At 44.4% G+C, this 15,429-nt stretch overlaps 2 protein-coding genes across 4 annotated transcripts in view; one reads left to right on the forward strand and one right to left on the reverse strand.

The window, feature by feature from the left end:
• Positions 1–9,377, forward strand: part of PDXDC1 (pyridoxal dependent decarboxylase domain containing 1) — a 24,628-nt gene extending 15,251 nt beyond the window's left edge. For both annotated transcript variants that reach the window (XM_074553076.1, XM_074553074.1), the window contains exons 15-23: positions 110–198; positions 850–955; positions 1,941–2,112; positions 2,763–2,881; positions 3,711–3,832; positions 5,699–5,791; positions 5,872–5,968; positions 6,141–6,245; positions 6,999–9,377. In XM_074553076.1, the coding sequence (XP_074409177.1) occupies positions 110–198; positions 850–955; positions 1,941–2,112; positions 2,763–2,881; positions 3,711–3,832; positions 5,699–5,791; positions 5,872–5,968; positions 6,141–6,245; positions 6,999–7,258 (1,163 nt within the window). In that variant the 3' untranslated portion in view covers positions 7,259–9,377. The remainder of the gene's footprint in view (positions 1–109; positions 199–849; positions 956–1,940; positions 2,113–2,762; positions 2,882–3,710; positions 3,833–5,698; positions 5,792–5,871; positions 5,969–6,140; positions 6,246–6,998) is intronic.
• NTAN1 (N-terminal asparagine amidase) lies at positions 9,129–15,398 on the reverse strand. 2 transcript variants are annotated; one of them, XM_074553077.1, is made up of 10 exons: positions 15,175–15,398; positions 14,124–14,226; positions 13,971–14,036; positions 13,347–13,455; positions 12,333–12,406; positions 11,073–11,126; positions 10,560–10,613; positions 9,943–10,040; positions 9,636–9,749; positions 9,129–9,443 (listed from the first exon to the last, which is right to left on the reverse strand). In XM_074553077.1, exons 1-10 carry the CDS (start codon positions 15,253–15,255, stop codon positions 9,264–9,266), a joined length of 933 nt encoding a protein of 310 aa, XP_074409178.1. In that variant the 5' UTR covers positions 15,256–15,398; the 3' UTR covers positions 9,129–9,263. The 2 variants fall into 2 exon arrangements, with proteins under 2 accessions (XP_074409178.1, XP_074409179.1); XM_074553078.1 differs by lacking the exons at positions 12,333–12,406; positions 13,347–13,455.
• Positions 15,399–15,429: the final 31 nt, after the last annotated feature.

Here is a 15,429-nt window from a genome sequence, read left to right on the forward strand (position 1 = left end):
TTACATTAGCTGGGAAAAGTAATTGTTTTTTATCTAAATTTTAGGTTGTCTTTTATTTAATTAAGTAAATAAAAATCCACTTCTGTGATTCTTGTGTCTTTGGATTCAGATCAGACCTCACATGCTGCACAGGCCTCAACTATTCAGCACCCCATAATAAGCAATGAAGGGCACATTTATGACACCTTCAATCAGTGGGTAAGAATGAAGGGGAGTGACAGGGGAGTAGTGCAGAGGGTCATCAGGAGCTATAAACCCTTTGTTAGAGTAGTTTGAAAGATTTTCTTGATCTGATTTCCTTTGCAAAACTTGTGGCTGTTTAAAAGATTAATTTGCTCTGAAGCAAAGTTGCTCTCACATTTCTGATCATTTTACACATAATTAGTAATGAAATCATTCCTGAATCTTAAGCTCTTGGTTGTTCCCTTGATCTTGTGGGAATATGTGTAAACTTCAGAATTCTTTTAAATCAGCCAAATTCTCTATGTCTGTGTATGTCAGTGTATTGTTGAACAGACAGCTGCCTTTTCCAGCTCTTGAGTTAATTCTAGAAGCCTGTGCTGGCAGAGCTGAGCACGTGGCTGGTTTGGATCCCTTGTGCAGTAATCATGGCACACCTAATGGCAGTGACAGTTTTGTAGAAAATTCTGACTTGTAACACTTGCAGCTTGTCCCAGATTTCCATGGTTTTAAGGATCTGTTGAACTCAGTCATCTCACCACAGGGTGAAGTATTTTGGTGCAAGAACTGATTTTGAGGGAAAACTGCGTCTGTGTTGTTCCCTGAGCTGAGGCAGGGCCTGCAGGAGCCATCCCTGCCCATTTCCCTGACTGTGCCTTGTCCCTGCAGCTGGGAGAGCAGCTGGCACAGCTGGTTCCTGCCAGCGGGGTGGACGTGGTGGAGCTGGAGGATGAGGGCACCTGCGTGCGCTTCAGCCCACTCATGACTTCTGCAGGTAATGTTCACCCCACCCTGTAAATGCTGCCCTGTGCTGTGAATGGCACAACAATCTCCTGGGGTAAAAGCAGGTGTGCTCAAGAAGCTCCTCAGGATATTCTCTTGTGGGGAGGATTTTCCTATAAACAAACCAAAACCACCTCAGCTTTATCATTTTGCTGCACCCAGCCCTGGGTGCGTGAATGGGAGCCCAGTTGTTGTGTGTCACATTGCCTCACTATCTCTGCAGAGAAACACTTCCTGGTTACTTTTTAAACTCATTAGGAAAAGCAGTTAAATTCCTTCTCTCAGCTGCTCAACACCAGATGCCTTTCTACGCAGGTGTAGAAACACTGCAATGGTGCTTGTGTTCAAAACACAGCTACTTAGCTGGAATAATTATTTACCAAGCCTCCAGGGTTTTCTGTAACTATTGATGGAGGAGGGGATACAAAAAAAAAATCTGTGTTTTGGAAAGCAGAAGCACAGAGCAGTGTGCAGGGCTCAGGGGGTGCACAGTATCTCCTGTTGGCTTGTGTGGCTGAGGGGCTTGGGCTGTAACAGCTGACACTCGTGAGACAAGGTTCTGGTGTACACAGAACAGCAGATTTTAGAGTAAAATTGCTTGGTGGTGCTGTGATGTTTTGTTTTAACCACCATGGAAGCTAATTCATGTCCAGCTGGGCTACAGGAAGAGGATGTTTGAGGGGTTTTTTTAATGCTAGCTACTGATGTAATGTAAAAGGGTATTGTAACATATCCTTATTAATTTGTAACATGAAAAAATCCTTTTTATTAGTTTTTATGAAATCCTTACTTTCATTTTGATGTCTCAGTGCGTAGATAACTGAACCAAAAACCCACTTACATAGACCAAGATATTCAATACTATCTGTAAATTATATTTGTGATTAACTTGCAGAGCAGCTCCTTTACAAATCCTTCATTCAGACATCTGTGTCACATCCCTCACACTTACCACACACTAACGCTTTGCTCTGCAGTTTTAGGAACTGAAATACAAGACATTGATCACTTGGTAGACTGCTTAAAAATGAAGATTCCAGTGTTGACAAGCACTCTGCAGCTGAGAGAGGAGTTTGAGCAAGAAGTGAGAAGAACAGTTAGCCTGTTGTATATTGAAGATCTTGGCTGGCCAGGGTTAGGTGTTGTGAGGTAAATTATTTTCTTCATGCTGTGTTTGCAAACTCTGTGCTTGAGCAGACAGGACCACGTGGTCTCTTCAGTGGTCATTTGGATGTTTGTTTTGTTTACTGATTATTTCTGGCTTTGCACCCAGCTGAAGCTTTTGAGTGCTTTTTAGGAAATTGCCTTTATAAAGTAATTTTCTTTTATTATTTCTTAAAGAAAAGCTGAAGAGCTGCTTTGGGCACCAGTTATAACGCTGGAAGCAGTGTGTGTGTGTGGGATATGTACTGAGCAAGTGCATTGCACTGTCTTTAGCCAAGCATAACTTCTATTTCTGTCTATAATGGCACTCATTGATATGCTGAATAGACTTAAAAAACCCTCCAGGTGTCTGTTCTGAGCATTTGATGCAGCCCTCTGGGAAGGGTTCTGTATAGTCAAAACAGTTCAGGTGTAATCAATATAGCAACCAGAAACCTATTGTGTTGAGTTTGCAGCAGCAAGCTCAGCCCACCCCCAGTCCCTGATGACAAATGCCACTAAACTTGCTGGTAGGAGCTGTAATGTTCTGAGGGTTTTGTTTGTAAAATACAGGAGTTTGTAGAAATGTGCTAAATGTGTAGGTCCTTCTGTATGTACTGTAAAGTGAAATTGCTATCTCTTGGCTTGGTTTGAAGGTACAACTATCACAGTGATGAGAAGAATGATGACAAACAAGAAAAAGAGCTAGAAAAAATCAATACAGAACTTCTGAAAAAGTTAAATGAGCTGGAGTCAGATCTCACCTTTTCTTTGGGTAACTGCACTATTTAAAGAATTTCTTTTCAAGCTTGTAGTCATTCTCCGAGCTGTGCTAGAATGATTTGATAGGTCATTATAATGCAGAATGAGCTGCTGCCCATGTGATTATTGCAGAAGGAACACCTGTGACTGTTCCCTCCTCCCCCTGTTTCAGTTCAGGAGTGCTCACCAGGTGAGCTGTTCTCAGAAATCCTTGTGAAAACTGATGTGTGGGGAGCTAGACCAAGAAGGGTTCCTTGCCAGAAAGAACAAAAGCTGCAGCATTCCTGGGTGGAGATGGAGCCTCCTCAAGTGCTGCTGATGTAGTGAAGGCAGATCTCATTCCAGACTGGCACTGATGACTTCACTGCTCTCTGTGTCTCAATTATAAGCTTTAGATGACTTTTGTGATAATTAGCAACACTTTCACATTTACACAGTGCCACATGACAGCTGAAAGTATTAATTAATTTGCTTCTTCAGAACTCTGATCTTTTTCTAATCAGCTGTCAAAAATTAAGTGCCCTATGGTTGTGGAACCAAGTAATCTGTAAATGGCTGAAAGTTAAGGAGCTTAAAGCATATTCAGCACTAGTATTTACAACACAACTCCTTGACTGTATAAAATATCCACTGTTTTTCTTACTCAGATGATGTTTTCTGTCTTTGAAAACCCCCAGGGCTGAACTTTCTTGGTCTGCATAATTTATACCCACACAGATGCAGCCCTTAGGTACTGCAGGGGGGTGTGTACTGGCATTTCCAGATTTACAAGCACAGTGCTGCAGCCCTTGCAGGATTGCAGATGTGTTCAGCACAAAGCCTGACTCTCCCTGTGCCCCCAGGTCCGGAATTCGGAGGGCAGAAGAATTGTGTTTACATTGGCATGGTCACAGAGGATCTGGATGTGTCAGAGCTGGTGGAAACTATTGCAGCAACAGGCAGAGAAATTGAAGAAAATTCAAGAGTATGTATTAATAACTCAAAAAATTTTGAAACACCTTTTTTCCTCCCCTTTCATATTGGCTTCAGGACATGGTTTTGTTCATTGTGAAAGTAAAAGTTGTGCTTGCCCACAAGAGTTTTAATGACTGTGGAAGGAATAATGTGTGTCTGCATACAGAGAGTTATGGATTATGATATTGTGAGGATGTCTGGATTTGTGTTCGTGGTCCTGTGTGCAGTAGTTCTAATGAAAACCTTCATTCAGTAGTACTCAAGTAGCCTCATTTTATCATTCAGATTTGAAGCTGTCAAAAACAAAAGTGAAGGTGTAAGTTGATTGTGAGCTGGTGTTTCTCTTCACTGCTGGATGTGGTGGGATTGAGATTCTTTTTATACCAGCTTTAAGATGAGACTATGCTCTAAAATATATCAAAAACTTTAAATTGGTGTCTTAAACCCAGAAATTTTAAGTTACCTATTGAAGTAATAAAGCTGATGATGCAACTTCTATTTGTCAAAGCATTTGCCTGAATGTAGTTCTCCAGATGTTCTCTAAAATAGAATTCCTAAGTGTCCTACATTACATCTGTCCTTTCATTCTGCTAGTGTTGGGCATTTAATCTTCTCACCTCAAAAATAAATAGAACTTCAGAAATCCTTTGCCTATTTCTGCTCATGGGAATGTGTTGATTATGGCAATGAATTTTTTCTAGCAGTGACTTCCTGCCCACTCTTGACTCCCTGTGCTGCTTGGAGGGTCACATGAGGAAAGTTCTGTCTGTAGAGCACCTTCAGGTTTTTAACTGTTGTAGTGAAGAGGTTGGAACTGAATGGGCCCCTCAGATTCTGAAGGTTCCAGGGAGAACAGAGTATTGGAAGAGTCAGAAGGGTGCAGTCCTTGGGACCAGCTGCAGTGAATCTGTGGATCTTCACCATCTGATCCAAAGCTGGGATGTTGTGAATGCCCCTTGCCCTGCTCAGATGAGGAGGGTTGGTACAAGGAGGAGGATTTTACAAGAAGCCCACATCAGTCCAGCTGCCCTGAGACATGCAGCAAAGGCACTGACAGACAGGACCAAAGCTGGGGATGACTGGGCCAGAAACACAGAGGTTCTCCTTGGTACTCTGAATTCCACCCCACTGCCCTCCCTGCTGCAGCCAGGGACTGCCAGGGGTCCTGAGCTGCCATGGGGGTCAGCTCCTGGCTGAGGGAAAAGGAGCAGCTTCCGCTCTGTCCTTTTATTAGCTGACAGGAACACAAATTTTTGGCATTTTGGAGGAAGTGCCTGTCCTTGTGCAGTGTTAAAGCCAATATCAATATATGGAAGTTGGCATTTGTCTCACACAAACAAAGATGGAGTTTTGTTCATTCCTTGTTCCTGCAGCTGTCCCAGTTAGCTGCCTGCCCTTTGCAGTATAAAACCCTGCTGCTGCTGGCAGTGGCAGCTCTTTATGAGAGCAGAAAAACAACATTACCCTATAGGCTGACACATAGCTTGTTACTGTGAGGCTGATTTAAGTCCTGGGTGTTTCTAGGAACCAAAATGTATTCTATAAACATAAACATTCTTCCCAGACATTCATCTGAGGAACATTTATATGCTAAGCAGGTTTTCAAAGAATTTGGGTCATAGGCTCATTTCTAAGTGGAAAAAAAAAAGTACCATTCCTGTTTAAAATTACATTATTTCCTCTGGGTTTATGTGTTAAAAAGTCCTGCAGTCAGCATATACATTCTTTAATTTATAGTCATAATGAAATAGAGATTGTCACATACTGTCTTAAATTAGAAAAATATCTGGCTACCCTGTCTCCATCCTGAAAACCTGAACTAAAAAGACAGTTTCAAATCCAAGTAATACATATCCTTATTTCTGGGTTTCATTAGCTCTTGGAAAACATGACTGAAGTTGTTAGAAAAGGGATACAGGAAGCACAGCTTCAGCTTCAGAAAGCAAACGAAGAACGACTGCTGGAAGAGGTGAGGCCCCACACAGCCCTGTGGTACCCTGAGGTAACTCATCCCTGGGCTCTCTCACCATCTTGGGTTGTGCTTTGCAGGGGCTGCTGCGACAGATCCCAGTGGTGGGCTCTGTGCTCAACTGGTTCTCTCCCTTCCAAGCCTCACCCAAGGGAAGGACGTTCAACCTGACAGCAGGTAGGGCTTGGGGCACCTGCAGCACTGGGGCTGCTCAGTTCTGTGCTGAGCCTGCAGCACAGCTCCTGTGCTGTTTGGTCATGAGGGACATCATCCACCCTCAGCATGGACAAGAACATGCTTTGCACTATTCCTCTAACACCCAGTAAGAATCTCCTGCTCTCTTGTACAGGCTCTCTAGAATCCACAGAATCCATGTATGTATCAAAGGCCCAAGGAACAGGCACCACTCCACCACCAACTCCCACCTCCAGCCTTGCAAAACAAAGACTTCCTGGTAAGTTTCTGTGTCTAATTTCTAAAACTTCCCTGACACAGGAAGACCCACTTGACTTTCCATCTTTTGTAACATCTGGAACTAGAGCTCATCTTCTACCACCTTAAAAACCTTAATGTACCCATGGCACAGGACATTGCCCCAAGCTGTTATCTCTCCACATATTCTTCCTGGGACTACAGGAAGTTGTCCAATTAACTGACAACTGCCCAGGAGGTCTGAAATCTTCCTGTGGAATATTATGAGGTTATTGAGCTTTAAAAATGAACAGGTAAACAAGCCAAAAGTTTTATTTGAAATAAAAGCATGAAGTCATGTACTTCAGCATCTGCATTTCTGTTGTTACCAAACATTCTGTGGCCCAAGGCATTCTGAGGTGAAGATGTGTTAAATCTATGGCGCTCTCTGCATAGTTGTATCAGTAATTAATGCTGATTTGCCTGGCCAGAAGCCCAGTTTTAACTCACCTTGTGGGCTGATGGCTTCCAGCCTATGACTTCCAGTTCAGTTGTTTAACCTGGAATGATTTCAGTTTGTAAGCAGGCAGCTTGGCTTCAGCTCAGATACAGTAACAGGGGCTCTTGCTTTGCAGAGCTGTCTGGGTCTGTGTTCAGGGTCCAAAGTAGCAGGCAAACAAAACCAACTTCTCTGCTGTTAAAAAATTCCAGTACTTCCTTTGGAAACTGAACTTGTGCACACCACTGTTGGTATTTGCTGCCTGCATGGGTACTGAATGCTTCAAACACTTCACAGGTCAGAAAGCTTTCAAAAGGTCTCTGAGAAGCTCTGATGGGTTCAGTGAGACCAGCTCCATCAGCCACTGTGATGACCTGGACAAGCTGGACCAGAGACCCCCAAATCTCTCCCCTGGCCAAGAGCAAGGACCTTTGGAGATGGAAAGAGCAGAGGAGCAGAAGGAGGTGGTGCAGGCAAAGACAGACACTGAGGACATTGACAGTGACCAGTCACCACCAGACTGCACCAAGGCAGAGGAGCAAGCAAGTCAAAGATGAAATCCAGAGTGTGGATTTCAGACTGTGCTGAGGAGGGCCCTGCCCAGGGAGGCAGCTGGTACCGGTGCGTTGAAGATGTGAGCAGTGCCACACAGTACAGTAATGACTACTGTAACTTACTCACTGGGATTTTGCACAAATACACATTCCCTCCCCCAGGACAGAGATTTGTCTTATTGTACACTTGTTACAGTTGCTTTAATCCTCTCCATGTTGGTGTCACCAAAGCTGTAGTGAAATTTATTGAGTGCTCATGAACGTTTGTAAACACACGTGGCAGTTATCCTTCCTGCAGGAGCCCAGGCATGACAAATTGCTAACTAACCACTCAGCCATGCACATGCTGAAAAATACAGCTGCACCCAAGAATTATAAAATATCTTATGTTACTCTACTTTATAAAAAACAACTGCCAGTTGTTCACCTTTTTAGTATTTGAAATTCAGTTTAGGCTCTCCTGCAAAACTTCTCCTGAAGTCACCCTGGTTCTGTGTTGCTTTTTTCTGTTCCCTTCCCCACAGCCTGCCCAGAGCTGTGCCTGGGGGCCCTGAGGATGGAGTCACTGAGGGGCACTGGGCCATCACCCCTTGTTCCTGCTCCTGTACCACTGCACCCCCAGCCACAGCCCACGTGGGACTGAGTTAGTGAATTTTCAGCCTTCTAGAAAGCAATAGTGCCTCTGCATGCCTGGCCAGCTTCCTGCCCCTGCCCTGGGAAGGAGCACAAGGCACTGTTACTTTCCTTTGCACGCCATTTACACACCAAATACTGAACATGTTCATGCAGTGTAACTGGAGTTCTTTCTGTTGTGTATTTTTAAAGATAGCTGTAGTAAAGCTTGGAAAACCAATACATTTGTGATGGTTTCAACACTTATTTTTTGAATAACAGTAACTTACTTATAGTAGGAATTGTACAGAGTCAGAAGAAATTATTTAGGTTATTTACATACAGCACAACTTCAGAGTGTTTGGGACTACTTAATGCACAAGCAAAGCTTTGAATAAATCAAAATCCAAAGTGTAAAACTCTTCTCCCAAACAATCACTTCACTGCAAATTTTCAGTGTGTCTTGTGGAAAAGCCATCTTTGGCAACAACATGTGCTTTCCCCAAGTAACCTGATGGTGATACAAACCCTCCCCTCCCTCTAAACTGGATACAAGTACTGCAGTTTGCTGCATTTGGGATTTCTCCTCCCTCCCTTTTTCCCCCTTAATACCATAATGGCAGTAGTGGTAGTGGGACTTACTTTGATAATCTACAAATTTGAGGGTTTTGAATTTTACTGGCACCTGATTTGACTCTCAGCTTCTGAAGCCTGCAGTGCTGGGATGCCATGAACAAGGTTAACTTTGCTTGGGTAATTTTGGGGTAATTTATGTAAATCAGTGCAATTTTTTCTAAAGTGCAAAAGCAATTAAATTGACTAGTCTTCCTCCTTGGTTTCTCTAGTGCAATGAAGTATGTTAATAACAGTAATTTGTTGGGGATAAAAGTTATCCCCAGAGAGATTAATTTTTAATGTTTTTATACTTGGAAATGTTAAATCGGTAGTTTTGTTGGAATGAGCTTCATTCTTTAAATAATTACCTGAATGTTTCAATAAAGATACTTCAAATTATTACTCTGGAATTAAGTTATTGTTGAAGGACACTTTGCTACATTCCAGCAAACTCTTTCTTTCCTTGTGTGTGCCAGATCACTTAATGAGGTGCATACCAGTGCAGTGACTCACCTTGTCAGTCTCCAGCATTGCCACCTCTACCTGCCCATCAAATTACTGCACTGGAGCAACAGAACCTAAACAAAGCCAAATTCTTACTTCAAAGAAACCCTGATTTCTACATAAGTAATGCAGAAAAAGCAAGTTACTTCTATCAAAATATTTTATTTTGAAAAGCACAGGAACATTGGTATTTGTGAGCAGCAATATGCTATTTGCAACAAATTGCTCTTCCTGCAAGTTTTATTTCCTTAATGCAATTGTGGGGGTGGGTTCCAGGTTAGATTTTGTCAGAGCAAACCTGTTCCCACAACCCTTCTTCATTTTTTTTGTAGATTCGAGGCTTCCTGTCAGGAAACAGGGACCGAGATGGAAATGGATGTTCTTTCAGAAATGTTAATGTAGATCTAATGTGGGAAACAAAGTGGGGGGGCTCAGCCAGGGGTGACGTGGAAAGGTTCTGAAAAACAAGATGGGAGCAAGAGCTGCTTGACATTCAGGATACAATGTTCTCATTATCCTCTCCTCTAGAAGGATACTCCCCTCCCTCCCAGGGACAGCAGTGCACTGGGAAAAGTTTTGACATACTGTGACACCCCTCTCTCTACTCAGCTAGAAGGCAAAAAAACCCAAACCAGTTCATTTCAGGTACCTGTAAAATCTGTGCATCATCTTGTTCCAGCCAGAAATCCACATGTGGGAAAGGCCCCCAGAAATAAGGCCCAATCCGGAGCTGCTCTGTCTTGGCATCGTAGATGTTGGTCAGCTGCAAGAACAGAGGGGGCTGCAGAGGCTGCCCCAGACAGGGAGGGCTCCCCTCAGCCTGAGTCCCCCCCAGCTGCCCCAACAAACAGAGTGAAATGGTGACCACAAACCCAAATACCAAAGGATATTCTCCTCAGCTCTGGATGTCTCATTGCCCCTGACTGCTCTCCCCATCTTCACCATCTCTTACTCACTGGTGCTCCTGTTAACGTGTGGGCTGAACGCAGATCCTCATCTGGCCCTTTTACTGGGAAGGTTGCAGGGAAAATCTCTGCTGTTTTAACATTCACAGCTGGTAGGGAATAGAGATTAAATACTGTAAGAATTAATTATTTTGAGGCACTTCTTTACAATGACCATGTACCTAACAAATCTGTGTTGCAGAACTGCAGAACCCATCACACATTTTTATTTCTCAGACCCCAAGCCTGTGACAGGATGTTTCTACTTCATTTCCTTTGGCAGCATTTCAATATTCCAGAGATGAGTGAACTAATTAGAAAAAACGCTGAGTAATCAAAGAGAAGAAGATTAAATTCTAAGTACAAATTTAGTGCAATAGCTCGATGCTGATAAACTCTTAAGTGCAGTTAAAGGAAAAAATCTGTTTGTACTTGTATACAGCTTCTTCATGTGTGCATCTCCCAGCTGTGGCACCACAAGAAAAGCATTTTTGCCTATGTCTCTAACAGCAGTGTGCAACTTTTAGAGTGGACTTTTCTCATCCATTAAAAGCAGTCCATTTACTATTGGAATCTAAAAAGCAATCCAGTGACCAAAAGAAAATTCAATTCTAATTTAACTGACTCACCTATTCCATAAATTATTGGAAAGTGAATATCCTGTTCTTCTCTGTCATTTAGTTCTGTAATGAAGAAAAATAAGTCAGATCTGTAGGGCTTTGGATTTTAGTCTGAGCAGCATTTATTTAATTGTATATTATTGGAGAGCAAGAGATCTGATGTTGCATAAGACAGAAAAAGCCAAGGAAAACTAAATGAAATATGGAAAAGAAGGCAGAGGAACAGTAACAACACATGTAGGACTTGCAGCTGTCTCCTAAGAGAACAGCAGCTCCAGCCAACTGCTTCTGCCAGGACAATTTACAGGGAAAAAGCCCTGTTTCTTGGGATATATGTGCCAAAATAACCTGGCCATGACTATGAGCTGGGTGCAGTGCAGCAGCAAAACTGAAAATTACACATCTGTATGCAGGATTTGTGCTGTTCTTTCTGACAGGACAGAGAAAAAGCCATGTCTGAGAAGTTCCCTGCCCTTTTATTTCAGGACAGGTACTTCCAAAGCCAAGGGAACATTTCCTTACCTGTTACACAGAAAGTTACTAAATGAACATCCTCTGGCTGGAGATCGAACGCTCCTGTGATGACAAGGGCAGCAAAAATGTCAGTGAGGGGGGGCAGTGCACTGCTGTCTGGGGTGAGGGGCACACACTGAACCCCTGCCCCAGGCAGGGCAACACTGCAAACTGGGCTCTGCACATTTGCTTCAGAATAACAGGAATTTACAGAGACAGGCCATTTGTAACAGCAAAAATCTGCTAAGAAAGTGCTCTGCCACTTACTCCTTCTACTGACACTGGTTTAGCTCTGGCATCATATCAGTTCTGCTCTAGTCTGCTCTACATTTAGCAGGTTATATTTAAATGTTTTTTTCCTAAAATGTTAAACAGATAGTGAACAAACCCAGTCTTTCATCAACTGTAAATTAGTTCTGCGTTTCATCATTCCAAACACCAAAAAAACCCCTCTTTTAAGTTCTGATAGCAATACAGCATTACTGATTCAAATTGTACCTTGATGCATGAAAATCAGAAGGTTCAAGTAAGTTAACCAAAATACTTTGTTCTGCACAGAACTCTCACATTACACAAAACACCCATCAGGTGCTGTAGCCACAAGGCTCATCCCAGGGTTTTATTCCTTTTTTGTTTACCCCCTCAAACACCTCCCTCCAATCCTGACACCTGCCCATCCCTGCCCCTCCCCATTCCAGTGGGGCAGAGGCCTCTCCAGAAGTGACAGAGTGACAAAAGCACAACCCAGAGCACTCCCAGGTAATCAGGTACTTTACACTTCCAATTGTGAGTGAAGCACTGCCATCACTCCTCTGGACTATGGATTTTATATAAGACCTGACATTTTTCATCAGACAACACCAAACAATAATTAAATTTCACCTCATCACATTAAGGTATGAACTGAACGGTAACTGATGAATCATCCACAGGTACAGATTGGGGGAGTGACAACACTTGCCCATGATCCCAAGAAGATGAGCAGGGATCAAAGCCCAGCTGAACTGCACCCAAGTCTCCAGAGGCAGCCGTGAGCCAGGGAGCAGTGACAGGACCAGAGCCTGTGCCAGGCACTGGGCATGGGCAAGCCCCAGCAGCCCAGCCCCTCTCCACACCAGTTCTCAGGCAGAGAAAAAGACCCTTCATGTGAATCCACACTTCTTTCCAGTAAATGACTGGGGACTCAGACTGCAAACAAACTCCACCCAAATCCAGCCAGAACTTTTTTTTTTTTTTTTGGACATGAGAGTGCAAAAAACGTGAACTTACTAAGAAGCTGATTAGTAAGTTTTTGTGATAACTGCCTATCATCATTGAAACCTCCAACTAGGTGCACTTCCAGCCTAACAGAGATGGAATAACAGGAAACAGCAATTAAAAAGACATCTCAAAATGAATAGCTTTATAAAATAATCCCCAGCCCAAACTGCAAAGCAATCATTAGAGAAGCCTCACTGATTACAATCACATGCACCAAGCTGGTTTGCATTACACAACAAATTATGATAATTCCATTCTGAAAACTTCAGGGATCACCCAGGAAGTGGCACAGGAACAAGCCTGAAGAGGCATTAAATACATGCAATTCTATCCCAGGGGTATCTCTGGTTTGGACTGAACTTTGTAACCATCTTTCAGTTAATTAAACTTGAAGGTTTTTGATCTCATGACCTCCTCAGAACTATTCTGGACCATGCAGCAGGGTTCTTCTCTAAGCAGTGTCTATGTAAAGTCCTTACAAATCATGAATCTAAGTTCACAAGCTAGCTTTTGTTCTTACCAAACCACAGGGGCAAAACCCTCCACATCCAGAAAGAAGCTTGGCTGCTAAATTCTGTTTTGGAGCTTTTTACCCACTGTCCTATCCTCCACAGCTTTTTTTTTTAATAATGTGGACTTACAAAATTCCCTGATAGACTGTCAGATGCTGAAAAGAATTTACAAACACTGTGAAGGGAAAAATATAATATAAACCAAAAACCAGTTATATGGAAAATTTTGCAAATCTGGAACAATGTTAAATGGGAAACAATAAACACAAACCTCATGGTGGCATTTTACAGAGACACTCTTCAGAACAGAACCATGCTTTAAACCACTGCTAAAAACACCCCCAAAATCATCACCACGGAAGTGATTTTCACTTTGCATGCGGCTGCTGATCAAGAGGTGTTTCCTGCACAATTCCCTTGCCTGGACCCAGCACAATCCCCTCTCAATTCCCCTCCACCCTAGCTGCAGCAACCCTTGAGAGCAGCAGAACAGCAAGGGAGCAGAGCTGACCTGCCACAGCCCGTGGAGCTGGAGAAGGATTTCACGGAGCTCATGATGAGCGACACCTCGGCCTCGGTGTCCGAGCCGTCACAGTGGGTCAGGCACGTGGCTCCGCTGCCTGGGGAGGGCACACGACAGACAGGGACTCGGGGACAGCACACGACAGGGCCTCGGGGACAGTGCCACCAACCGGGGCAGTCCCAGGGATGTGACTGGGGCGAGGCACCACCCTCTGCAGGGGCCCTTACAAAACCAGCACGGCTCCTGCGAGGGCACGTCTTAGCAGGCAACATCTCTAATGTCAGAAATCCAGGCACACAAATTCCACCAATTCTACCCCTGAAACACCCAAACCCTGCTCTGCCAGACTGCTGGACACAGCCCAGGGCTGCAATGCCCCTGGCCACAGGAGCAGAGCAAGTTAAAATCTGCTCAGGGAGTGAGGAGAGCACAGAACCTCTCACACTGAACACACCAACTCTGAGTGAGTCTTCAGTTAACACATGATGTGACTTTTGGAAATTCAGGTTTGTAGTAATGTAACTGCAGTCTATTTTATTAATGCCACATAAACCAGCACTAATTCCTTATTTCAGGGGTACAGGCTTTGCTCTGAAGGTCCTCTAGAGATACCTGTGTGTCGGAGCACAACTATGTGGCAGGTAGTGGCATCATCTGATCCAAGAATGGAAACAGAACCTATTTTAAAGGAGGAAAACACTATAAGAACTCAGCTCTCACAATCACTGCTTCAGTACAAGAAGAAATGTTTATGTTCCTACACACCATCTTTAGGGGTAGTCACTGCAAACTCTCTCTGCTGGACATAGAGAAGGCCTTTGGGTTCCACGATCTGAGCTGGCTGACTTCTCAGAAGTTTTGCCTTTTCCTAAAAAAAATGATAACAAATACTACAAATGATAACAGATACTACAGTGGCTGAATTCTCAGGTGTATCCATTACTTCACAGAAACATCACCTCTGAAAAGCAAAGGGACTCAGCTCAGAGAGAAACGCATGTGTTTTGTATTATTACAGAGTATTCTGAATTTTGAAAGTTTTATGCTTTCCTAACAGTGGCCAAGTTAATAGTTAAATCTCATAATTCCAGAGAGCTGCAAAACACCTTTCCCCTGTTATATGGACCATAAAATGGAGGCACTATAAACAGCTTTTGAACTGGGAAAAGATTACATTAGATAATACCAGAACTGATCTTGGAAGTTAAATCAGAACAGGAAACTTGAAATATAGAAGTTTCGGACTTCTGCTGCCATATTTCAGAACATTTATTTTGCACTTATCAAAATACTATTGTTTATTAGCTCGACTGGTGTGTGGAAAACGTGGATTCCTGGGCTATGACTACTGCAGTGCTTCCTCACAGAGCTGCTGAGGACAAAGTGAATTTCCATTCTGGGCTCAAAAAACACTTCACAGCTTTATCAAATTTGCCCTGGTTTTCTGCATAATCTCAGGGTCTGTAAAGGAACACCTCCCTAAGCAGCTCTGCTCACAGTCCTGGCTCGCACTCGCCGTTAGGATTACAACATTGGCAGCAAGGTCAGCACCTTCCTCACAGTGCCCACCTTCCTTTTTATCGCCAGTTTTTGTCATTTCACGCAGAAAGAGCCCGCTCGGCCCCGCGGGGCACCCGCACCGGCACGGCTGAGCCCCTCCGCCGACACCGATTTATTTATTTTCCATCACCCCGCGGCTCTCCGCTGTCAGAGCGCGGGGAACGCGAGGGGTCGGGGTCGCCCCTGCCCCGCTCCACCACCTGCCCCGCCGGCCGCGACCGCGGCTCCCCCCGGGGGCCCTTCCCGCTTCCCTCACCTCGAGGTGCGGGTGGGCGCGGATCATGTCTCCCGTGGGCCGGGCCAGGTCCACCCGCGCTCCGTTAACCAGCAGCGGCATCTCGGCGAGCGGCGGGCCCGGGCCCGGAGGCGGCTCCGCGCTCCCTCCGCAGGCCGCGCCGGGCCGGGCCGGGCGGCGCCGCGCGGGGCGCTGGGAAAGCGCGGCCGCCGCTCCGCCCGCGGCACCGCCCGCGGCTGGGCCCGGGCACAGCGGGACCGCCCCGGGGCTGGGCTG

This window comes from Zonotrichia albicollis, chromosome 16 (genome assembly GCF_047830755.1).
Source record: "Zonotrichia albicollis isolate bZonAlb1 chromosome 16, bZonAlb1.hap1, whole genome shotgun sequence".
In the NCBI taxonomy this organism is placed as follows: domain Eukaryota; kingdom Metazoa; phylum Chordata; class Aves; order Passeriformes; family Passerellidae; genus Zonotrichia; species Zonotrichia albicollis.